The sequence below is a fragment of the Myotis yumanensis genome, unplaced genomic scaffold, assembly GCF_028538775.1.
Source record: "Myotis yumanensis isolate MYYU_CA2020_CCGP unplaced genomic scaffold, mMyoYum1.0.hap1 SCAF_2, whole genome shotgun sequence".
In the NCBI taxonomy this organism is placed as follows: Eukaryota; Metazoa; Chordata; class Mammalia; order Chiroptera; family Vespertilionidae; genus Myotis; species Myotis yumanensis.
Genome location: NW_027223753.1, coordinates 149,825,724 through 149,852,362, shown reverse-complemented (window position 1 = coordinate 149,852,362; position 26,639 = coordinate 149,825,724). Strand labels below are relative to the sequence as shown.

The 26,639-nt window shown below is 41.0% G+C and overlaps 1 protein-coding gene across 4 annotated transcripts in view; it reads right to left on the bottom strand.

The window, feature by feature from the left end:
* Positions 1 to 26,639, bottom strand: part of CD96 (CD96 molecule) — a 90,241-nt gene that overhangs the window by 17,520 nt on the left and 46,082 nt on the right. Inside the window, exons 7-10 of one of the 4 annotated variants that reach the window (XM_070403545.1) lie at positions 25,713 to 25,901; positions 18,622 to 18,714; positions 16,983 to 17,026; positions 15,684 to 15,704 (exon numbers count right to left, since the gene is read on the bottom strand). In XM_070403545.1, the coding sequence (XP_070259646.1) occupies positions 16,998 to 17,026; positions 18,622 to 18,714; positions 25,713 to 25,901 (311 nt within the window). In that variant the 3' untranslated portion in view covers positions 15,684 to 15,704; positions 16,983 to 16,997. Of the gene's footprint in view, positions 1 to 92; positions 162 to 15,227; positions 15,705 to 16,982; positions 17,027 to 18,621; positions 18,715 to 25,712; positions 25,902 to 26,639 lie in introns of those variants that run through there. The other 3 variants (XM_070403542.1, XM_070403543.1, XM_070403544.1) reach the window with 3 other exon arrangements.

The following is a 26,639-nucleotide window of genomic DNA, read 5'->3' as shown; positions in this document are numbered from 1 at the left end:
TTGTCCAAACCTCCACATTATCACGTCTGTAGTAACACTTCTGAGCCTGTTGTCTCTTTTGAATCATTTTTGGAAAGCCTTGCTATACTCACTTTGAGGTGTGTTGTTTGGAGTCAGGGTGCTCACATCTACAGGGGCCATTGAAGACGTAGCTAGATATCCTAGTTCAAAAACAAATTTTCCAAATTGTCATAGATATTCACATTCACATGTTTAACTCTGCCACTATGATGAAGAAGGGTGGCATGCAGAGCATGGGATATTACAGCTGGAAAGAATCTCAGTGAATACAGGGTATTCACTTCATTTTATAAATGATGAAATTGAGTCCAAAAGGTACATGCTTATGGTTACATACTGAACATTCAACATCATTTCTTTGATACTAACCCAGTCTCCTAACGCCAAGTGCGTTACATTCATACTTTCAAAATATATTGTTACAGTATCGACTGTCTGACAGACTCTATTCTACATGGAAATAAAAATAAAGACAAGGCTCTCACCCTCATGGAACTTATAGTGAATCTTCACAACTGTGTGTAATGTTTTAACATAGTAAATAGGGTTTTGTATTTACATTAATTCCTATCATTCAGAGTCACCTCTATCTTTTATAATCCATCATTTCCCATTCTCCTTCCCTCTCTCTTCCCCCGAAAATGAAAGACTATTTCATATTCATTTGAATATATCTCTTCAGATGAAGCAAATTAGATTAAAGAAGAAAAATACCTAACCACACTCATTGAAAACATGTTTCTTGGAAAGACAAATTTTCAATATATTTTATTTATGTGCATTTTCCCTCTGTTCCAAAACGTTATTTAGGTGGTTTACATAAATATGCAATGCAAGAAGATAAAAGAAGTGGAAAGGAAAAATAAGAGTAAGGAAAATATAGTTAGGAAAGGTATGTTGAGTTCCATTGAAACCTGAGTAGAGATAGTATAAAAATGCACTTCTTGGTGTCATATACTTTTGGTAGCTGTGTGCCCCCCATTTGGTCAGAACTTTCTAGTAACAATGCTAAGAAATAAAGTATATGTTATGCCATCAATGAACATCATAAGGTCAGTCAATTTTTAAGAAAAACACAGCTATTCCCTTTTTGGTAATTAAAAATTAATTTCTCCCAGCCTTGATACAAAGAATATTATATAATGTTTTCACTCTTCTCAAAAAAGATCCTTACATTCTGACAGCCAGCATGCTCATGACCCCTCTACCTTTAGAGGCAGTGAGTGGCACCCCAGCTTCCCAGGTACCTCAATTCTGGGAAAGGGTATGCCTCAGATAGAAAGCATGGGTAATCAAATCTCTGGAGAATATATGTAGGACAAATAAATAAATTGGCATTGTGGTTTATGCATCTATAAGGATTTCAGCTATCGACATGATCAACCACAATTGTTTTTGCAATGCAGCCTACCAATGAACATCAAAGATATGCTAAACCCAAGATGTGTTAGAAACTGCCTCAGATCATGCTGTTGAGCAACTAAAATTGGCAGCCAGCCTGAGAATAGGCAGAAAAAAAAATGTTTTAAAGACCAGATATGAATAACTTCATTTCTGCAACAAATACTTGTTGAGTGCATAGACTAGGGGATGAAATAAAGAAAAAGAGAAACTTGCCTCTGCCCTCATGGAATGCAGTTTAGTGAGAATAAAGGTCAGTGTGGGAGACCACTGGCTGGTCACTGAAGCCAGCCCTCTTCCTTCTGGCACAGACACAGCGAGTAGAATTCCTGGTCTCCCGTGTGGTTAAGTGTGGTCTTGTATTGAGTCCGAGCGAATGGACTGTGAGTGATGATTGCCGTTTCAAGGCCTGACCTACAAAGCCTCCCACACATGATCCTCCATGAGCTTTCCTCGGGTGCTATTCAGCTCTTTACGGGGCAGGAAGACTTAGAAGGCATAACTTAAAGGAGACAGAGCTGCTGGCAGCCTGGGCTCTTGAATGACTGTGGGACAGAGCACCCAGCCACTGGCTTGACCCTTCATTGGCTATTAATGATAAACGGACTTATACTATATCAAGTATAAATGAACAAAAGAAAAGTTTGGAATTTGTTGTTACTGCAGTTTGCTTCCCTTCCCTTGCAAACAGTAAAATCTCAATTGCAGTTCAAGGTGATAGCGCTATCTGCCGTGGAGAAAATGCGATGAACCATGGGATTCCGACAAGGAAAACATAACAACAGAAGTGGGAGCTCAGGAAGGCTTTCTGGAAGTAGTAACGTAGCAACTAGCCTGCAGGATGACAGATATTCGTTAAGAAAAGCTGGGAGTTAGGGGAAAAAAGAGGAGAAGCAAGGAGAAAAATATTCCATGCAGTGTGAACAGAAAAGTAGGAGAGGACTGAAGCCAGTTGAATATGTTGAAGATACTTTGTGCACAGTAAAGAGATGCAGATGGAGCCCTGGCAGGTGTGGCTCAGTTGGTTGAGGGTTGTCCAGTTTAATTCCCTGTTGGGGCACATACCTAGGTTGTGGGTTTTGACCCCCGGTCAGGGTGAGTGCAAGAGGCAATCAATCAATATTTCTCTCTCACATCAATGTGATGTCTCTCTCTCTCTCTCTCTCTCTCTCTTTCTCTGTAAATAAATAATAATAATTATTATTTTTAAAAAGAGATAAGGATGGAAATTTAAGAAGAAGCTATATTCCAAAGGCCCATGGAAGAATTGATATTCAACTGGAATGTACAAGATGCTCTAACCTTAAGGGTAAGTCAGTGGTAACCTGAACTATACAGTGAAGGCTCAACAGAGCATGGTTAACGATTGGACATAGGAAGTAAAGAAGAGAGAGAAGTCAAAATAAATCCAAGATTTCTGTCTTGGGCAGCTTTTTGGCTCACGCTAATATTAACTGAGGAAATAAACAGAGAAGAAGCAGTTTTGGAAGTGGCCAGAGACACGAAGACAAATTAAATTTTGGACACATTTATTTTGAGTGCATATGAGACATTAAATTCCAGCAGAAGTCTGACCATGTGAGTTTGAATCTTAACTGTGAAACTGAGATGCAAATAGATGTTTGTGAGACACCAGCCTGTAGATAATAATTGAAATAGCTGTGAGTACCAGGGAGGGAGGGTCCAGGGAGGAAAATGGGTCTAATAGGGAACAATGAAGACTCCTTTCGTATAAGGGACTGGCAGAAGAAGAGAAGATTGAAAAGGAGGGTCCAGAGAGGCAGGAAGAGAGTATGTGGTGAGAGAGAAGCCAAGGTGACTGAGGTGTCCAGAAGCCGGGCAAGTCAGTACAATTTAGCAAGTATTTGTTAGCGAACACCATGTGCCAGTTGCTGGGTCAGTGATGTCCAACACTGCCAAGAAGACAATTTCCATATAGCTCTCAACTGCTAGAAAGCCACTGCATCAGGCCCATCAACCTGTATACAGAGTCTAGGAGACAGATTTGCAAAGCACTTGAAGGCTTGCAAAAGCATTGCAAATTATGTATTAAAAGCTTGAATTCCAGAGCAAGACTCTCTGGGTTGAGTCCTGGCTTAGTTCTAAGTTAGATGTATGATCTTGGGAAAGTCTATTGCTTTTTTTTCTCTCCTCCTCCAATTCCTCACGTGTAAAATAATACTTCTCCAGTAGGGTGATCATAAAGGTTGAGAGTCATTCCTATCAAGTTCTTAGAAAAGTGCCTCACATGAGGTTAAGTGTTGAAATGTAATATTAGAAGCTACAAACTAGGGCATCCACAGTTTAGTTCAGGTGTTGAAAATACAAGCATGTCCTACCAACAGGAGACTTGAATCTCCTGATGAGTTTTACAATTGCCCATTTCCCTTGTTCTTTCTAGGAGGTCCATTCAAGGTAACTAATCTCTCCTTCCCCAGGCTGACCCGAGTCAAGAACTACATCCCAAAAGACTGCATCATAACTGGGTAATTGGCAGGGGTGAAGAGAGTGGCAGCTTTCAGGGGCATTAGCTCTATGATGGGGAAGTAATTTCTACTAGCAGTTACCTACATCTCCTCTTTCAATTCACTGAGCCATCAGTAGTTCAGATTCTTGTGTAGTAATTGTAACTTCTAGCTCGCTGACTCCCCGACTCATCAAAGAGGAGGGCCCAGCAGAGTCTATATAAAGAGCAGCTATGCTTCTCCTTGGTTATAGTTTTATGAACCTATAGATCACAGAGTTAATTTAAATTTTATTTCGGTCACTGAGACAGCTTTATCTTTGTCCCTCTGTAGCAATTTCTTCAGCTACCTATTTTTAAAATTTTGTATTGTTATGTACTTTTTAAGTTATGTCATTTTGGGAGCAAAGGGAAGTAAAAAAATGCATAGAAGAAAGCAATGACTAGCCATAAATAATCATTAGATACTTATTAAGATATGATGTGCTCCTCCTAATTAATAGAGGAAGAAAGAATGAAAAGGGGAAGGGAAAGGGGAGGGGACAAATAAGACTCTATTCATGTTCTGAACAATTTTCAGAAGGATAATGAAAATGATCTTTACTCTGGGACCTCATTCCTTATGTGAGGCTTTCACTGAGAGTCTACAGTCACTTATCTCCCCTCCCATGGGCCAGCATCATTCATTCATTCTTCCTCCCTCTCCTCCTTCCTCTCTCTTACCCTGAGAACTGACCTCCAAAGAATTCACTGACTTAGTAAGTGAAAACAAAAAGAAATTGTTTTAACAGGGGTGATGCAGTACCAATCCTATATAATAAAAGGTTAATATGCAAATTGACTGAACTGTGGAATGACCAGTCGCTATGTCGTGCACTGACCACCAGGGGGCAGACACTCAACGCAGGAGCTGCTCCCTTGTGGTCAGTGCGCTCCCACAGGGGGACCACCACTCAGCCAGAAGCCCAGAAGCTAGGCTCATGGCTGGCGAGTGCAGCAGTGGTGGCAGGAGCCTCTCCTGCCTCCACAGAAGCTCTAAGGATGTCCAATTGCCCATCAGTCAGACATCCCTTGAGGGCTCCTGGACTGCGAGAGGGCATAGGCTGAGCTGAGGACCCCCCCCCCCCCCCCCCCCCCCCCCGCCCAACACCCAGTGCACGAATCTCGTGTACTGGACCTCTAGTGGTGATAATAAAGACAAAGAAAAAGAACTAGGAAATCATCAGAGAACATGGCATTTATTTGTAAGCTACACTACTATTACCTAGACATCTCAGGCTACTAAGCAATTGCCAGCAACCTTTTAAAATACCTCTTACTTAAAAGCAACTGACATTTTCCCTAGGAAGTTCAATTGTCCATACTGAGTGGCACTGAATAGTTCCATATGATTTAATTCTGGCAGAATCATTGTAACCCTGATGAAGTATGATAACTTGACTGGGAATTTCATTTGTATTAAACTGACTGATTAAATGATCTTTTCTTGAGGTCAGAAAATCATGTGACAAAAATCCTTGCTTACTGCGGGTTTGCTATAAAAGGAGAACTTATTCAGCTCCATGTAACGTGTTGTTTGTGGACCACGTGGGAGGAGGAACATGTGCATGCTACCTTGATCTTCATGTCACTGTATCTCTTGCCTGGCTTAGATATCATTGCTGCTCTATGCTTCCTCTAACAAGCAGGCCTGTGGAGTTTGCTGAAGGCTGAATATTGCCAATAAGCTGCTAGGAACAAAAGGGTCAATGACACCCCATCACTATCCTGAGAAAGCCAAAGGTCATTTCAGTCTTTCTGGTTTCCAGCTGAATTTTGTTTGGGTCTTGTCCTGAGGCTCTGAACCAGGTTGCACAGGTTATTGAAAGAGGGCTCCCTTTACTATGAGACCTTGTTCATCATATAGAGGACAGAGCTGACGTCACTTAGAGAACTATCTAGTTTCCTAGATAAATTAAATCTCACTCACTCCCCTTGGCTGTACACCATGATTTAAGGTTAAGGACCATGGCCTTTTTTTTTTTTTAACGTTTTTATTGATTTTGGAGAGAGGAAGGGAGAGGGCGAGGGAGATAGAAACATCAATGGTATGAAGAATCATCAATGGGCTGTCTCCTGCACACCCCCTACTGGGGATCAAGCCGTAACCCAGGCATGTACTAAGACTGGCAATCAAACCATGACCTCCTGGTTCATGGGTCGATGTTCAACTACTATGTCACAACAGCCGGGCAAGGCCCTTTGGCCTTATATGAGCTGACCTCTAACAATATCCACATTGTTATCTCTTATGACTCACTGCAAACATTCTTTCATTTATTCAACCAGCATTTGGGAGACTCTATCTTCCAAGCATTGTGCTTTGCACTGGGTGGGTGATCATTTCCCCTGGAGTTTAAGTTCATGGAGGATATGGACATCAACCAGAAAATCAATCCAAATATGAGAACACATGAAAGAGGGAGGGCTGATTCAGAGTTCCAGAAATGCTTCCCTGAAAAAGTATCGGAAGAATTGGGGCAAGAGAGGGGGGTGGTGGTAGTTTGCAGGCCACAGCAAGTCAAAGGCCCTGATGGCAATCTCACATGTGTGGTTTAGTAATAGCAATGTGTGTACCTGTCCATTCCTGGTGGGCCTTAACAAATCTTCAAGGAGTGCTTGTTCTGTGTGATATTGTGGGGTATAACATGTCTCCATTCATACCCATGGCCTCAGTAGGACAGTGATCTAACTAGGGTACACTGGTGGTAGCAACACTGCTTATTCCTCAGTTTTTTATTGTTTTTAAACGAAATTCCTTCTTAAAGCCTGACCAGGAACCTCTGTAATTATAAGAGAACATATCTATCTCCTGACATCAACTAGAGAATTTTTTAAAAATTGTACTTTGTGTTACTCCTAGCCAAATCTTTAAAGGACTCATTGATTAAGATGAAAATTATTGATTACTACCATGGAAGATGGAGAACATAGATAAGATTTTAAAAAGTGCAACTGAAGATGAGTTTCAGAATCAAAATCTGAAGATATTATAGAAGAAAATAGTGATGAGGTAAAGACTTAAAATTAATATAAATTTAAAATGTTAACAATTTATAAAAAGAAAGTAAACACAGTAACATTCTCATATAAACAAGAACTCAAAAAATACTTTTCTTGAAAAAAGTTACCTAAATAAATAAATAAATACTGCAATCAAAATAAAACCTTCAGTGATGGAATGATAATAAAGAGACTAGCAATAAATACTGAAATAGGTAAAAATAAATTCATATTGGTCACATATTTAAGTATCAAAGTTAATTTTATTCTTCACAACACAGCAAAGTCTCTTCAACATTTAATAGTTGGTTCTATATTATAACTTAGTATGTATACAAGTAATGTGTCAAATCCAATGGAAGAGAGTTGTTTGCTGGTTGCTTATTTATTCTCCAGTTTGACTGTTTAGTGTTTTAAATCTTATTAGCAAATCTTATTACATTATAATAAGTTGTTTTCAGGAGAGTGGTTTAGGAGAAAACCCTTTGTACAAAATATCTTGTTTATATTATTTCATAAACTACCATGAAGTTAGGTAAGAGACCTTAAAACCTTACAGTTTCCATTTCTACTCTTAAAAAATTTCTCACTGAAATTAAACATTACCCCTTAATATTATCATTAGTAATTCTATTAAGTCAAAAGACATCTCTAGTCAGTTCTGAGTGGAATAGAGAAAACAGAAATATGTTCTATGAGAGCTAATTTTACTTGGGTCCTCACGACATCGAAGCAGAAGCAAATCTCTTAATCCAGACTACAGCCATCTTTCCAGTAACCGTTCCTTTCACTGCTAGAGGAGAGACAGGAAAATATATGGTGGGTTAACTGGGGGAAATCCTACATAATAAAGGCCTAATATGCAAATTGTCCCCTCCACAGGGAGTTCTGCTGGAGTTCTACCACTTGCTCTGACATGTGCTGACCACCAGGTGGTGGCGCAGAACATGGTGGGCACTTGCAATGCTGCACTGGCAGCAGGTGGCAGTGGAGGTGCTGCAGGCCCCAGTGGGCCCCGATGAGAGCAGGACCAGGGCGAGATGATGAAGCAGGTGAGTGGGCGGTGACAGGCCAAGGCCAGTGCAAGCCACTGATTGCCAGGCAGGGGCTGATGGCCCCGTTGATACAATCACCCCACCACCGCCAAGCTCCCAGGCACTGAGGGAGCTGGGCAGGGGCCCAATGCCCTGCCAATCTGATCGCAGGACGACTTGCAGAGGTGGCAGGGGTGGGGCCGCAACTGGGCTCCCTCAGCACCTGGGAGCCAGGCAACAGTGGGGCAATCTGTGGGGCGATTGGGCCTCCACAGGTTGTGACCAGCTGGGGCAGCATGGGGCGGGGCCACGCCCCTGCTCCCTCAGCACCTGGGAGCCAGGCGATGGCAGGGCAATCGGTGGGGCGAACAGGCCCTGCAGGCGGTGACTAGCAGCAGTGTTTGGAGTGTTTATGTGTGTGTATGCTGTAAGATAAGAGTGCAATTTCATTCTTTTGCATGTCAATATCCAGTTTTCCAAGAACCATTTATTGAAGAGACTATCATTTCCTGTTGTGTATTCTTGGCACCCATGTTGAAAAGTAGTTGACCAAATATGCTAAGGTTGACTTCTGACCTTTCTATTCATTCTATTCTATTGGTCTATGTGTCTGTTTTTTAAAAATATATTTTTAGAGAGAGAAGAAGGGAGAGATATAGAGATATAGAAACATTGATGAGAGAAAAACATCAATTGGCTGCCTCCTGCACACCCCTCCTGGGGATGGAGCCACCATATGGGCATGTGCCCTGAATAGGAATTGAACCAGTGACCTCTTGGTTCATGGGTTGATGCTCAATCACTGAGCCATACTGGCTGGACATCTATGTACCTGTTTTTATGCCAGCACCACACTGTTTTCATTACTATGACTTGGTAGGTTGGTAGTATAGTGAGAAATTAGGAAATGTGATGCCTCCTCAGAGCTCCTGGCCTGTGTGCCCTGGAGGATGGGACAAAGGGGACCAATGCCTGACTCGGTTGAAAAGGCTATGTTGGGAGCCAGTGCTTGGCTAGCAGTGCTAAATGGGCATAGAGAAGAGAGATATGACCATGCTGAGGGAAAGGAGCGCTTTTCCTAAATAGGATACCAAGGTACCTATTTCCCCAGACAAAACTGAAGTCCATGCAAAAAATTCCCACCCTGGGAGAATACCTCAGAGGAACAAAGAAGCCCCCAAATGAGGTAGACTTCCAGAAACTCAAGGGCTGCAGGAGGGGAAGAAGCAGAAAATGGAGGAGAGGTATGACCTGTATCAAAGGGACAGCAGCCACAGGCCAGTCCCAGATTTCTGAGAAATATGGAAAGTGCCCCATGAGTTCAAGATGACGATTTTTATTCTCCCCATCCAGAAGGCACCTAAATCAGATCACAGACAGCATGACAAAGGTCTTTCCCTACCTACCTCTCTCCCTTTTTCTCTACTTTATGATCCCCCAAAGTGGGTTCAAGCCAATAGCTAGGAGTGGAGGAGAGGAAGAAGCCAGGAAATCACAAAGACACCTCCTGCATCTCTCCTCCACCTCGACTGACATAAAGCACACACCCTCCTGTCCCAGGCTTCCACAGCTGACAGACCCAGGCTTGGGAAGAGAGGAGGGAGAGAAGTTCTGGACTGAATTAACCTTTGCAAGTTTTGACATTATATTTGACAAGACTTTTTAATTATTGATAGGGGTCTGGTCTTGTGACTGAAAGGGACCAGACAACATTTATTATGTAAAAATCACCAAAAAAAAAAAAAAAAAAGCAAAGAAGTTGGCCTGAAATGTCTTTTTTAGGCAAGGAAGAATTATTCAGTAGAACTCATTTGGTCAAGGAATGATGGAAAAAAGAAAATTAGTTTTTGCTAACCTAGCCAGGCCAGCTTATTTATTAACTAACTGCAAAGGTAAAAGTTATTTATACATTCAGGCCATTACTGCTTGAGTGATCTGATTAGTCAAACTCAATTATCCAGGACTTCACATTATTCCTATGTAAAATTGAACTTGAAAATGTAACTTACTTTCTCAAATAGTAATATTTTCACTTCACCTTCAACTCCATCAACATATCATCAATTGGCGAGTCACCTAATCTTCTCAACAAATGTTTAATTGTACTCCATCAATTACAACACCTACATCGATTACTTCACCTGCAGCACAAAAAGCCTTTAAACCTATACCACCATTAACTGGAGAATTGCACTTAAAAGAGTATAGACTAACAACTACATCTAATCACACTTGGGTCATCAACCCCTCATCAGCCTCATCAACCCCTGATATCAGGATAAGGTGGATGTTGACATTCAGGCCAGCATAAAGCAGATGTATAGCATGAGATTCTAATCTCTGCACAAGACCCTGTCTACACATTGGAGGCAGGGTGTTTAGGGAAACATGCTTCTGAATGACTAATGGCAATGTGTGTTGCTGAAATACTGGTCTACAAAAGGTTTGCAATATATATATATATACATATATATATATATATATATATATATATATATATATATCCCTCAGCCAGCCTGCACTCTCTCCAATCTGGGACCCCTCAGGGGATGTCCAACTGCCAGTTTAGGCCCGACCCCACATCCCTCTGGGCCCGAGCCCACATCCCTCTCACAATCTGGGACTGCAGGCTGCCAACCACTCGCCTGCCTGCCTGATTGCCCCTAACCGTTTCTGCCTGCCAGCCTGATCACCCCCTAACCACTCCCCTGCCAGCCTGATTGCCCCCAACTGCCCTCCCCTGCAGGCCTAGTCCCCCACAACTGCCTTCCCCTGCTGGCCTGATCACCCACATCTGCCAGCCATCTTGTGGTGGCCATCTTGTGACCACATGGGGGCAGCCATCTTTGACCACATGGGGGGGCATCTTTGACCATATGGAGTGGCCATCTTGTGCAAGGGTATGATGGTCAATTTGCATATTACTTCTTTATTATATAGGATTAGTGACCTGGTACACAATTCATGTACATTGAAAGGAAATTAATTAGAAGGTGGCCAATGGGGCGGGACTGGGCGAGATGGGCCAGACGCACTGGAGCCAAGGTCCCTCCCTGGCGTCTGTGGAGTGAGCGGGGTCCCTCTGGCAGGTGGGGTCCCTCAGCCTGGCTTGCGGGGATCTGGCTGAAACTGGCTCTCCGACATCCCCAAGGGGTCCCAGTGTGTGACAGGGCACTCTACAAAGTTGCTGTCATACAAGGTGTGGAACACAAATGCAAGTGTGCAGTAAACCAGATTTGGGGCCAACAGTGCCCCAGCAACAACATAACCCATAGTGAAGGTGGAATCACACGGCCCCACGAGGAATCAGGCTCCCTCCTCTCTGGTTTCAGGGTGTGTCACTGGAGAACCGCTGCTGCCAAGTGACCGCAGCTTGGCAACTCCTGTGTTGAGCATCTGCCCTCTGGTGGTCAGTGTGCATCATAGCAACCAGTGAACACTTAGTATTTTAGCCTTTTATATCTATAGCATATTAGCCTTTTATATCTTCCAGACTAAGCAGCAGCTGCCACAGTTGCCTCGGGTCGAGGCAAGCCATCACAGCTGCGAAGACCAAGCCCCTTGCATGAATTTCATGCATCAGGCCCCTGGTATATAGATATTTATTGATTTCAGAGAAGAAGGGAGAGGGAGATAGAAACATCAGTGATGAGAGAGAATCATTGATCAGCTGCCTCTTGCATGTCCCACACTGGGGATTATTCCTGAAATCTGGGAATGTGCCCTGATCAACGATCAACCACTGTGTTACACTGGCTGGGCTGCATGATTCTCTTGATGGAAGAGGATATAAAGCAGGACAGAGTGCATCATACATCATGTGATACATTTATGGACAATTATAAAATAAACTGAAAAAATAGGTTGTCCATAGCTTTTCCTCAGAGGCATCGTACTCTGAGTGGGGAAAACTAAATAAACAAATATCCAAAGTAAACCAGTCATCCAGAAGTCTACCCTTGACTTAGGGTGACAAATCTGGAAAAAAAGAGAAATTCTTTAACAACCTGTAACATGTGCCCCAGTTGAAATGTGATGAGAAGGGTATAATGACAAGTATTTCTTGGAATTCAAGGGAGAGCATTGAAGTTTTGTATAGAATTTGCACATATCTCTGGGCAATAAGAATTGCAATAATGTTGGGAAGAGCAGGGGTAACGCAAATAGGAGGGTCTTTTTCTCTGATTTATTTCCAATTGAGGAAGTTAAACTCACTCCCAGAAAACACTGGTCCAGAGAAAGGAAAGATTAATAGAGGCACAGCTGTCATGTTGACCTTTTCATAGCAGCTCTACCAGCTTCACACCAGAAGGGATTTGTTCAGTGTCTAAAGGAATTTATTGAGCATCCATCATGTACTCTCAGAGACTATAGGATCAGTCTCTGAAGTCTGACTGTCTGGGTTCCATCCTGGTATTTCCACTTTTGGAATGACTAGGTAATTTAACCTCTGTGCCTCAATATCTTTATCTGTAAAATGGGGATAATTGTAGTACCTATATTAATGTCGTTAAGAATATTAAAAGAAGTAATACATTTACTACTTTAGAATGGTATCAGACCCATTAGAATCACTCAAATATTAACAAATACTGTTAATATTATTGCTTGGTACTATTAATACAATCATGTCAGTTGGTAGAACACTTTCGGTAATTACTAAGACAAGAATTGGAAGGCCTTTGTGTGATAGTCTTCTAAAAATCTTTTATCCCCTCCCCCCCCCCCCCCATATTCAGGCAGACAGCCCTGCTGAGCCTCCTATTGCAGTACTCTCCATTTCTACATATGCCCATTCTAGTTCAAACCATCATCCCTTTAAGTGTTTAAAATCTACATCACTTGGTCTTCCTGCTCCCTGTTCTTGCTGCTACTACTTACCATACACATCAGCTTTTGTTTAACTCACATTATTCACATATTCAAAAAGCCACAGTGACTGTTTGGTGATATTAAGATCACAGCCCAAGTCCATAGTTTATTAACTTAAGCTCACCCTCATCTAGTTCCACCTCAGCTGAGCAACCTTCTAGCCACTCCCACCCCAACAAGCACTGCCAGCACGCATCGCGCTTGTCTTCTTACATCCTGAATTCACCTTATTTTATTTATCAAAACTATTGTCTGAATATCTGTCTCTCATCTCTCTTCGATTTGGGGCCATATCTCCTTCCAGACTTCCCTGTGCAGACCTCCCTGATTCCAGTCCCCTCACCCTCAGCACTCACTTATTTTCCTTACTTTTCAGTGCCTGGCTACTTTTGACAGTGGCAGAAGCTATCAGCCAGCAACGGAGGCATCTGGACACTCCAAGGCAGGCATGACGTGACCAGGGAAGATGTCAGAAGTTGCTGTCACAACACACCAGAGTCTTCTCACTGCCTTACAGACACTCTGGGAACCCCTCTTAGCTTTAGAACCCAATATGTAGGCATACAACTGATCTGGTCTGCTTCCCCTGTGATTTGTATTTGACTCACCTTATCCAACGACATAGTTTCCACTTAACCCCCAACCCTTTCTGACATATTTGCTCATAAATTAGTGGTTTTGTTGCACCCCCTGGGCAGCTGCTTCTTTCAGTCTGTACCCTCAGTATCTGATCGCCCGCTTGCCAAGGATCAGGTGTGTTCACCTAGAGACCTGGCTGATGGTTACTCAAGGTGTCCAAGAGTAGAAATATCCACACTGTGGGAACCAGCTAAATTTTTACAAAGGGATTAATATTAAAATCAATATCATCAGGTTAAAGGATTCTTCACAGGCATAAAATGAAGAGGGTCTGGGGCCTGGTGGGCAGTGAAATGGAAGGCTAGGCAGTAGGTCCTGCTAGAGCATAAGCTCAGTGTAACTGGGCCCTGCCTGTCTTGTCTATCACCATATCCCAGCGCCTCAGAAATGCCTGGCACGCTGCAGTCACTCAATGTTTAATTGTTGTTGAATAAATAATCTGTAGAAGGCACAGGGCAGGCGATCCTGGGGCAGGAGAAACCCCTGATTTATGCCAGTATTGTCCCACCCTGGATTTGTCAGCTGTGTCTGATTGCTGCATTCGAGCATGTTTCATCTGGCAGCCTCACGTCTTTTCCTTTTCTGAGGACAGAAAATGCAGCCGGGACTCAGCAAACACCAATTAGTTCAGGCTGAATTGAACTGTTTCCCTGGGTGGCTCTTGAAGTTTGTTATGAGGTACACAGTCTCCTCTAGTTAAAGAATATTCTTTTCATTTTTGTCAACATTTGTTTAAAAAAATATCCTTTCATTGAGGGGAAAATACGAATTGGATGTTTGCAGCAAAATATGTAGCTTCATAATTATGATTGAACTATGTAGTTCATTACATCTTAGAATCTGAAATGAAACCATAGCCTTTGAAGTTGGTTCCCAGGACATGTTCCATCTCGCTCACTTCTTTTCTTAAAGGAACATAGGAGGGTGAATCCTACCAGCTTTTGGGGCAGCCAGTCCTCATTACCCTACAGCTTGCTAAGACAAACTTTGGGTTTCCAGTTGTAATTTAGAGATTATTCTAAGAAAATAAATTTTATTTAGATATACTCAGCCATTGATTTAACATGTGGGGGTTTTTTGGACATAAAAACCAGACTGAGAATTGTTCCAAATAATCTATTGTTACTATCTTGACAGAGGTTGAAATTTTGTAAAGCAAAACAAACAAACAAACAAATAAATGACTCTTAAATCAGAGCCTAATTTAAAACAGGGTTACTCAGCCTCAGCACTGTTGATGTTTGGACCAGATAATCTTTGTTGTAGAAGTTGTCCTGTCCTACAAAATGTACACTATTTAACAGCACCCGTGGCCTCTCCATATTAGATGCTAGTAACACCCTCCCCCCTTCCCACTGTGGTCATCAAAAATGTCCCCACACTACCAAATGTCCCTGGGGGGTTGGAGGACAAAATTACACTGGTGAGAACCAAGGATCTAAAACAGTCCTGCCCTGGCTGGTATGGCTCAGCTGACTGAGCATCATCCCATGCACCAAAAGGTAACTGGTTTAATTTCTGGTCAGGGCACCTGTGGGAAACCATTTATTGTCTTCACTAGCTGATAAGTGTAAGACAGAGAACGCCCCCCCCCCCCTCCCCCGCAAGGCTGGGTGCCTTTGAAGCCCTAGCAAAGGTCAGAGCTAGGCGCCACCTCTGTTTGTCCAGACAGTGGTAGCTGAAGCAACTTCCCCATTTATTATTAAGTAAATCCTTGTTGATGGGCTAGTCTGCCTGTTGCCAGGGGTCACCTGCCTAAGGGCTATGCCAGGGTGGGCAAACTTTTTGACTCGAGGGCCAGAATGGGTTCTTAAACTGGACTGGAGGGCCGGAACAAAAGCATGGATGGAGTGTTTGTGTGAACTAATATAAATTCAAAGTAAACATCATTACATAAAAGGGTACGGTCTTTTTTTTTTTTTAGTTTTATTCATTTCAAACTGGCCGGATCCAGCCCGCGGGCCTTAGTTTGCCCACGGCTGGGCTATGCTATGGGTGTATCCCAGATCAATAAAAGCTTGATGAGTCCTGAGCACCAGGGGAAGTCCTTCCTCCTGAGTTGGACTTACTCGCCTGGTCCCCCAATATTTCCAAATTATCTCGTGTATTTTCTCTTTCATTTGTGTGCGCTCCGCTTCCAGGTCCTGAACCCTGATCCACGCGGGATGTGGAAGGAAACATTTACCAACAGGCACCTATAGATTTTGTATCATAAAAATGCACACTTGAACCTTAAAAGGAAAAATTAAATAAATAAATAAATAAATAAATAAATAAATAAATAATAAAACAGTCCAACATAGCAGGATCTTATTTTAAGGAGATCTTTAAATCTTCAGAAATTTCCCAACTATATCATTATAGTGTGACAGAAGACAGGTAGTATTTTTCTGTTTTCTAACAAATATATTTATTTGTGCTCTCCTTCCTTCTCAAATACTAGAGCTGCAGTAAACAGTAGACTTAAGGGTAATACCGTCCTTTCCCTTTCCTTGACTTTCTTCACAGAAATAATAGTGCTTGGTCGGATGGAAACATGTGACAGCATGCATCAACTAACCTCATAAGAAACTCAGCTAGAAGACATTCATTTCTGCTCTCAATTGGAAGAATGTAACTGTCACGAGAGCACCCTTTTCTCTCTCTTTTGTTCACGGTTGTATTTCCAGCACCTAGAAGAGCATCTGGTGCACACCAAATGCTCAATCAATATGTAATAAAGGAATTATGTCATTTCCTTTCTAAAAATGTTTAATGGGGTCCCTGACCTACTTCTTAAGGGAGATTATTTGGGATCCTAAGGCTGAGGTTTAAGGCTCTCTTTATTCTGCATTTTCCAATATTCATCGGTGCTTCTCTGCTACACAGTCCCACTCTCAGACCCAAGCTTAGCTCCAAACATTTTCTCAAATTCTCACAAACATTTTTGCCAATGAACCACTGCTCAGTTTGTTCTCTTTGTTTAGAATGTTTATCAAGCTCTCAACTGAGTCAAATCAATACAACACACATTTCAAGAATCAGCTTATTTCATCTCTCTGAGGTAACATCTGGGTCCATAAACTCATGGGGATCTTTCTTTGCTCAAAGCCTAAGACTTACTGGTCTGTATCTCACCTTGTGCATTTTAATCCTATAAGATGCAACATCTCTCACTTTATGATTTTGAGTTATCATTTCCATGTATGCATGTCATCTCTATCCAAGTACACTGCAACTTTTTAGAAGGCAGGAACAAGTGATCATGTTTTAAAATAATATAGAATCTATTAATGATAGCTACATAATGAAGGTACATTATTCTCATTAATTCTTTTATTCATTCATCTATTCAACTAGTATTTTTTACTGGCCTACTCTGTGCTAGACTTATGCTAGGATGTAAAACAAATATGCTCCCTGTTTTCATGAAGTGTTTAGACTAGTTGGAGAAAACATGATATCTAATGTGGTGAGAACTAGATTTAGCATCAGAATACATTGGTATGAATATTAACTTGGCCACTTACTAGTCATGTGACCATTTATGCTCCCAGCATCTTAGTGTCCCCATCTGGAAAATGGGAATGATAACACTTGTTCTGTCTGGCTATCATAATAAAGATCACACCACATTGTATTTTATGTGCAAACATTTTCTAAGTGACTGAACACGGTGGTCTTAATTTGTTCACAAATTCTTTGATACAGTCCCTTCAACAAGTGGAGCCTAATTCTCCTCTTCTTCCAGACAAATCCACTGTGGCGGGGGCCTAGGCAGAGGTGATTAGGGGCAATCAGGCAGGCAGGTGAGCAGTTAGGGGCTATCAGGCAGGCAGGCAGAGTGGTTAGGGGTGATGAGGCAGGCAGGCGAGTGGTTAGGGGTGATCAGGCAGGCAGGCCAGTGGTTAGGGGCGATCAGGCAGGCAGGCAGAGGCAGTTAGGGGTGGTCAGGCAGGCAGGCAGAGGCAGTTAGGGGCAATCAGGCAAGCAGGTGATCAGGCAGGCAGGCAGGCAAGTGGTTAGGAGCCATCGGTCCCAGATTGCGAGAGGTTGCAGGCCAGGCTGAGGGACCCCCCCCCCCCCGTGCACAAATTTCATCCACTGGGCCTCTAGTGTTTTATAAGTTGCTAAATTTTGGGGTGATTCGTTATGAAGCAATAGACACCCACAGAGTACCGTACAGATTTAAAGTATTATTTTGAATATGCTATTATTTGTTAAATGAAGCATATCAAAATCTATAATGGTTTATTTCTGAATGATGAATTAGAAGTGAAAGAAAAAGAAACTTTAAAAGGAAAATAACAAAACCTTAAAAACTAGAAAAAAAATCACATGAATGTAAACTTTCTGATTTGCAGGTAGTGCTCACTCTGCCTCGCTCTTTATTTTCTGAGAGGTATCAACCTGTGACAGTGGCTGCAAGCTATCTGCCAAAGGCTACAGGCAGGAATTGTTCATCCCTACTGACCGCTTTTGTTTCATTCCATTTTCAGTTCTCATTTTGAGCTAAAATTAATAGTTTGAATTAAATAAGAACAAAAACTTTACTTCTACTCTTCATGGAATATATCGATTTTTGTATTAGAGATAGTCACCACAGTTCTTTGTTAAATACAAAGGACATGAACATAGAAATCTATAATTTGTTTGCCAACTTCGGAAAGTCAGTGTTATTTCTTTGCTGTAGAAACAGTAACCCAGCCTGATCTCCATTATTAACAATGTCCCTGTGAGGCTGAATTCATAGTCCTAACTAATCAACTTGGTCAAAATTAATTTGAACCAGGACAAATTTAAATTTAAAATTTTATCTACCTACCTCTGGTCCACAGAATCTCTGTTTAGAACCAATTTCTTCAACATCCCACTTAGACGGAGGAGGGCTGTCAATTTATTAACCTACTTAATAATATAATACAAAATTTAATTTCTCACTGAATATTTATTCACCCTGGTTTTCCTAGGACTTTAAGTGAAGGACTTTGGAAGTTGTGCTAACTCTTGGAAACCTCGAGAATAGTACTTATATGTTTATCTGAAATATCATAGATTAGAAAAGCTCATGAATGATACAAATGTTTTGAAATTTTCTTTCTTTATCAGTATGCTTCCTTAAAGGATTAATAGGACATGGAAATCAAAACAGTGTGAAAATATTCTTACCTGTGGGAGATACGTTATTGGCTGGAGAAGGTTGGGTGCCAAGGGTAGATTCTGTAATACCTAGTGCAGGATCTGTCGGAGGGTTTACTGAGCCTGAAAGGACAAAGCAGAAATTTATCATGAATAAAAGTACTATAATAGAAAGATAAAGTATTGACTTAGTCTCCCCCGCCCCAACTTTGTTTATTCATGTAACAAATCATTATTGAGGCCTTTTAACAGGCAAGGCAGTGGTACAAAATGGCAAATAACAGAGGCCTGGGGCTGTCTTTAAAAAGCATACAGCCTAGAGGATAGGTGGGGAGCCAGGCACTGTGTTGATGCTGCGAGAGTCGAAGAGAAGGGGGCCAGGGGGAGGCAAAGGAGGGGCACCGACCAAGATCGGGAGGTCAAGGAAAGCTTTCTGGAGAAAGTGACGTTTAACCAAGACCTAGTAAAGCAATCATAGCAGCTAATATCTGAAGTATTTAAAAAGTAACCACACAGTTCACAAATCCATAAACCCACAAAAATTGTTTTATCAGCAAGCATAGAAACAATGATACAACTATCAGACTGGATATAACACCAATGAACTTAAGATTGATGGTATGATTATGCTTTTTCTAAAATGCCTATTTTTGTCATAAAATTTTTATTTGGCTACACTTTTCTCTCTGTGTGTGGGAGGGGGTTTAATGAAAGAGAGGCTGGAATATGTCATTTGACTTATTACATATCCATGTCAATTCCTTAAAGCCTCCATTATTTTACTGTAAAATATTCCTATTAACAATACAAAACAATTTACAAATGCCAAAAGGATCTACTGACTTTAAGAATATGTGGGTTACATATGGGTAAGTGAATTCGAGGCTAAGCGACTTTGTGATTTTCTAGATAAAATGCCACTGGGTATAGTGCCACATATCTGATGTCAATTATTTGGATATTTGATTACAAATTATACCTTTGGTTCTATTCTGTAATTTAATTTAAGGGAAAAGTATATATTTTTAAAATTATGTCACTTGAAACCACAGCATATTGGGAGGAATTTCTTATTGTCATCTAGATGCATCTATGTTTTATTTTTATTGGTGGTAATGTTGTTTCTGCTATTGGCTGTAGGTGGCACTAACAGCTGGCTCTGATTTGCTATCACACACATGATTCCTTGTTATTAATCTCTGCGGAGGTGGGAGAGGGTAGTTATATGGAGAGTATATGAATAGGTTAGTAGAATGACCATCTTCTTCTCCGCATGCCATCCCAAACAAGATGGACCACTTAGCATGATGTGCACATTTGATCATGAGTTGACCCCTATCACATCCCCGACTTCATTTCCTGATGCTGCCTGTCATCTTTTACCTCTCTCTCAGATCACATTCTCCATCCAGCAGGTGGTAGCTCAGCCCCGTTTCCTAAACACGATATGCTCTCTCTGAGTGCTTGATCTTTGTGCATGCTGTTTCTAACACTTTCTCACCCCAAACCTCCTGGGGTGCACTTCCTCAAACTTAAAGAAGCCTAAGGAGCTTTGTGATGTGTTCAGAGTTTTCCCTGCAAAGGCCTTATTACTTATTGGGAACGCCCTTCCAGAGAAGTAATTATTTTGTTCCTCATTTTGTATTTTTGTATTTCATGCAAGTGGATGATGATTCAGTGCCTACAAATTCCCTCTGAACATTGGAAGGAAGAAGACCAGCTTTAAGTACAGAGCTGACTACGGGTGCATCATGAGCCTTATCTTCCAAAGGAATAACCTTCATCAGTCAGAGCACACACCTGGAAATGTGATGCGGAGGTGTTTTTCTGTGTGGATTGCTTAGCACAGAGGTTGCCACACTGTGGCTCACATGTCAAATCCCACTCATTGCCTATGTTTGCAAACAGAGTTTATTGGAACACAGCCATGCCCATCTGTTTATGTAGTATCCATATAAGAAAAATCTGTTGTCTCTGAGTGCTAAAGCAGAGAAATTCTGGGAATATTACAGAGCAGAATAGAGAGTAAGAGGAGAGCAGTTTTTGTTGCCTTTAATAAGAGTAACAGTGTTGGTAGGCTGCAAGATAAAAGTGTTTGAGATGCTCCCTTCCCCACCTACCCCAGTCTCCCAGGAACTCCTCCCCGTCTGACAAAAGCGATGCAGAGCTTTCAACATGAAACTTGAGGCCAAAAAATATCCTTCTGGTTTCAGATTGGCCTGCAAAGTCGAAACTCTTCCTCGGCCAAAACAAAAGTCAGGGGGTATAAAAAGGAGCGGCTAAAGCCTAACAGGGAAAAAATTATTTTCTGAAACTCAAATGCAGAATTTAGCAAGCACATGTCAGCCAGTTTTCAGACCATCATGTTGTCAGGGGTTGAGCTACTGGCCAAAAGCAACTCACTTTGTTTCCGGGTGTGTCCACTCCGCAGCAGGCCTGTCAGGGCCCTCAGGACCAGCAGTGGGCAGCAATGACCATGTGTCTGGCCCATAGAGTAGAGCAGCTGGGTCAGTTTTAGGGCTTCCTTAGAGCTTGAACCCCCCTCAGCTATTCCACCTAGAAGTGCACTCCAGAACATGGTAGGCCCATGCTTCTCAAAATGTGGTTCCTGACTTCTCTTAGGAACTTAATGGAAATGCAGAATCGCCAGGCCCACCCGCTTGATTTACTGAATCAGAGTCTGCATTTTAACAAGATCCTTGGGTGATTTGTATTTACATTAAGATCCTTTATTGTATGAGGGACATAACAGGAAGTATTTGTCTGGCACATCCATCTCAATATTCAATGGTTCTCTCCTCCCATTATTGATGTATCCCGTTTTAATACTCTCTTTACATCTCCAAAACACATGCACACTCACACACACTCACGGGGACTCATTAATCCTTAACTCTCTTTCTAATCCCAAAGGTCTTGACCTTAACAGTTACAGTTGGAAATCCATTTAATAAACAAATCTCAGCCAAGGCTGGTGACAGCCAGGATATTACCCTCCCCAGGGGGTATTCACACTCAGCAAAACAAAACACACTTTGTGTATGCCCCAAATGGGCTCCGCATTGCTACAACAGTACACATACCAATAGGCTAGGCCAGCAGGAGAGGGTATTTTTGGAAAAGTATTTTTTTAAAAAATATACTGTTGAATTACAGGAGTCTACAGGCTCTGGTACTCAAATAACTGCTTGATGAGCTGCCAATCACCCCGACCCTGACCCATTCCCTTTCTGAGTTTTCTATGGTAAGAATCACTGAGCATTTGAACTTCCTGGGAGACTGGGGTAGGTGGGAAGAGAGCACCTCAGACCTTGTTATCTTGCAGCCTTCTAACATTGTTACTCTTCTCTGGGAATAAAAGGCTGCAAAAACTGCTCTCCTCTCACTAATCTCTTTTCTGCTCTGTGATGGTTCCAGAATTTCTCTGCTTTAGCACTCAGAGACAACAGATTTTTCTTCTGTGTTTTCATCTTACTATCTGTCAACAACAATAGCTTGAAATGGCAATGACTCTTGGACAAATCATGAGAAGTTAACTCCAGTGTTTATATGGCATCTGGTAGTACCACCACAGGCAGAGAAAGCATGTTTGGGAGTGTTTAAGGATGATAACAAATAGAAAAATATGATGGAATGATGACATTATTTTATGGAGTCTCAACTGCATCTTCTACATCATTCACAAAGATGTATGTAAGATTGTGACCAGAATACAAGCTATAATTTGGGGAAACTGGACTCTTCAAGATTTATTGTCTTTCATATTTTACCACAAAGGATAAAAACTCATAAAATTTTAAAAATAACCATCTGCTCAGATCCTAAAATTATATTAGATCCAAGGCTCTTCTATAATATTGGAATTATCATGTGCTTTGTGTATCAGAATGAATGCTCTTCCTTATTACCTTGAAATATTCATTACTTTTGCCCTAGCCGGTTTGGCTCAGTGGATAGAGCACCAGCCTGTGGAACAAAGCATCCTGGGTTTAATTCTGGTCAAGGGTATGTACCTCGGTTGCAGGCTCCTCCCTGGCATGCAAGAGGCAATTAATCGATGTGTTTCTCTTACATCGATGATTCTCTCTGTCTTTCCCTCTCTCATTCACTCTCATTAAAGTCAATGGAAAAATATCCTCGGGCGAGGAATAACAAAAAAAGTATTCATTATTTTCTAATCTTAAAAATAAATATACTTCAAGAAAATGAGAAGATACACTACAGACTGGGAGGAAAATATTTGCAAGAGCACATCTGATAAAGGACTGTTATGCAAAACATATACAAAGAACTCTTAAAGCTCAACATTAAGAAAACAAACTATTTGATTAAAAAATGGGCCAAACTTTTGCAACTGAACCAAGGAAGATATACAGATGTCAAATAAGCATATGAAAAGGTGCTTCATATCGCATGTCACCAGAGAAATGGAAATTAAAAAAATGAAATATCTCTACAGAATGACCAAAATCTAGAACACTGACACCAAACACAGATGAGGATGGGGAGCAACAGAAACTCTTATTCATTGCTGGTGGGAATGCAAAAGGATACAACTACTTTAGAAGACAGTTTGGTGGTTTCTTACAAAACTAAACGTACTTTTACCATACAATCCAGCAATTGTGTTTTTTGGTATATAGTAAAGTAATCTAAAACTCATGATGGCATATAAATCTGCATATGAATGTTTATGGTAGCTTTATGCATAGTTGCCAAAAGTTGGAGGCCAACAAGATGTCCTTCAGTAGATGAATGTGGTACAAGCATACAATGAAATAGTATTCAGTGCTAACATAAAAAATTGAGCTATCAAGCCATGAAAAGACATGGAGGAAACCTAAATGCATATTACTAAATGAAAGAAGGCAATCTGAAATGGCTACATACTGTATGATTTTAATATAACATTCCAAAAAAGAAAATCTATAGAAATAGTAAAAAAAAAGCTCAGTATTTGCCAGGGTTGGTTGGGTGTGGGAGAACAGGGATGAATAGGTGAAGCACAGAGGATTTTTAGGGCAGTGAAATGATTGTATATGATACTATAATGATAGGTACACATTATTATACATTTGTCCAAATGCACAGCACCAAGAATGAACCCTAAAATAAGCTATGGACTTTGGATAATTATGATGTGTCAATGTAGATTTCCCAATTGTACCAAATGCATATTCTGGTATGTGATATTGATAATGCGGGAGAAAATGCATGTGTGTGCGGGGGTGGGGGTGGGGGTGTATACCAGTGATGGTAAACCTTTTGAGCTCGGAGTGTCAGCATTTTGAAAAACCCTAACTTAACTCTGGTGCCGTGTCACATATAGAAATTTTTTGATATTTGCAACCATAGTAAAACAAAGACTTATATTTTTGATATTTATTTTACATATTTAAATGCCATTTAACAAAGAAAAATCAACCAAAAAAATGAGTTCGCGTGTCACCTCTGACACGCGTGTCATAGGTTCACCATCACTGGTGTATACAGTAAATCTCTGTACCTCTCTTTTTTTGCTGTGAAACTGAAACTGCTCTAAAAAATAGTCTTTGAACAAAAACACAAGCACAGTTTTAACATCACAAAATATTGTTATTTTTAAACATATGTCTATGACAGAAATAAGGTTCTGTTTGGAATTTGAGGTTGTTTGGTCTCTAGTTCATGCTGTTAGGTTCTGCAAAAGCTATTGGTAAAACTATGTGAGAACCAGTTACCTTTATTTTTTTTTTTTAAATATATTTTATTGATTTTTTTACAGAGAGGAAGGGAGAGAGATAGAGAGTTAGAAACATCGATGAGAGAGAAACATCGACCAGCTGCCTCCTGCACATCTCCCACTAGGGATGTGCCCGCAACCCAGGTACATGCCCTTGACCGGAATCGAACCCGGGACCTTTTAGTCCGCAGGCCGACGCTCTATCCACTGAGCCAAACCGGTTTCGGCAAGAACCAGTTACCTTTAATGTTCCAAGACTGAACCCCAATTATACCCAGCCTTCAGCAAAGAAGGTGTATTTATTTTTGAAAGAATTAGGCAAAGTTGAATAAGGCTATATATGGATATATATATATATAAATATTATATGGGGAGAGAGAGAGAGAGAGAGTTATAAGCGGGATGGGGATGGTGCTACTGTCCCAGTATAAAATAGGCACTTGTTTCTGAATAGTGGGGAATGAACTTGCACTGAGCTATCCATATACCTTTGCTGGTTAAGGATCCCAGGAACCAACCGCCTGCATTTGTAACAGGACTGGGAAGGACCCAATATGCAGACTGAATCAAAGGGAAACTCTTTTCCTCATCAATTATTCTGTTTTTCATGAGTATGTTATAGACGACCATACTTCTGAAAATAGGAAGGTGGTAAAGATGTTAATAGTCCTTCAGAGTTTATTAATGACTTGCAAATCTATTTAAGTTTTATAGGCATTACTTTATTATTATATATGCATATTTGATGGTTGTCATTACAAATTTCTATTTTTATAAGTAATCTGTTGTCACAGTGTTTGTCGAAACATGTGTTCATCTCTTTTATGTGGTAAAATCTTCATTATTTTATCTAGTCAAATGTTGAAATATGTAGAATGATCCTACATATCAATTTTGTCATAAAAATCTTCTTTGTGCCAGACTCTGCTTCAAATCAGGGGTACTAAAGCAAGATACAGTCCCTGTCCTTAAAGTATTTATATCTTATACATGGTTTAGCCATTGTGCTATATGTACTTGAATGTTTTTAGCAATCCAGAAGGAATTTTTGGATTTTTAAAAAATGCTAAATGATCATCTCTCTTGATCATTAATATAGTAGTGTTAATGTCAGTTAGTTAAGAGTTATTATTAATAGAATTTGCAAAGAAAATGTTCTGTATTCACCTGAAATTCTTGAAAACATTCTTGAGTCAGCTTTTTATTTAAAGAATACTTTTTCAGTAGGGACCCATTTGTCAAAAAATGTTTGCTACTTTGAAATTTAGTAATTTTGAGTTGTATAGCTAGATTAAAATATCATGGAAATAATGAGTATTCTATTTGCTCCAATTAGAAATGCTCTGAACTTATGGCAGTCTTGGCCACCCCTTGTTGACCTGATTAACAGACTACTCACCCAAGGAAAAAGTGATCTTTTCAGATGAGATATTCGACACTTTATTTCCAGGCACTGGAGTCTGAGCCACACACCAGATGGTCAGGTTGTTTGATTGGGCTGGTTCATTGCCATACACCCTTGTGAAAACAGACTTTATGTTCAAAAATCCACTTTTGTCTTTTCTCTCTTCATTTGTAATGTATATTTCTACAAGACGAATAAGAGCAAGATTAGTCACTCATTGCTGGCATGAGCCATACCGTGATGCCAAGGCCTGGCGGGAGACAGTTTGGTTTACGGTAAAGGAGAGTTTAAAGGTGTCCAATGGCAGTATCTGGGCAGTGAGGGTGTGTTCCAGCAGGCCCAGAATTAACTGGAACTGTTTGCTGAGGCTGCTGCATGGCATTGGTCCATGGTCGAGATGTGAAATGAATTAAGAGCAGCGGTTCTCAACCTGCGGGTCGAGACCCCTGTTGGCGGTTGAACGACCCTTTCACAGGGGTCGCCTAAGACCATCCTGCATATCAGATATTTACATGACGATTCATAACAGTAGCAACATTACAGTTATGCAGTAGCAACGAAAATAATTTTATGGTTGGGTCACAACAGGAGGAACTGTATTTAAAGGGCCAGAAGGTTGAGAACCACTGATTAAGAGGATTGTTTGGATTGTAACCAGGGCCCAGGGGAATTTGAGGGCTCTGCTGTGGAATCTGGACACACAGCAGGAATATGCCTAAGTGATCAGGAAACTATAAAATGACCTCAGCTGAAACTCCGAGGTGCTCTGTGCCATACAGTGGTTCCCCCTTCCACAGGCCCCCTTTACAGAGGGAGGACAAAGGAGCCCATGCCCGACGACAGCACTGGACCCCTTGTTGCAAATGTACATGTCATGCATATCTTTACTTTAATGGTGTTGCTTATTGTTTCCTTTTCCTG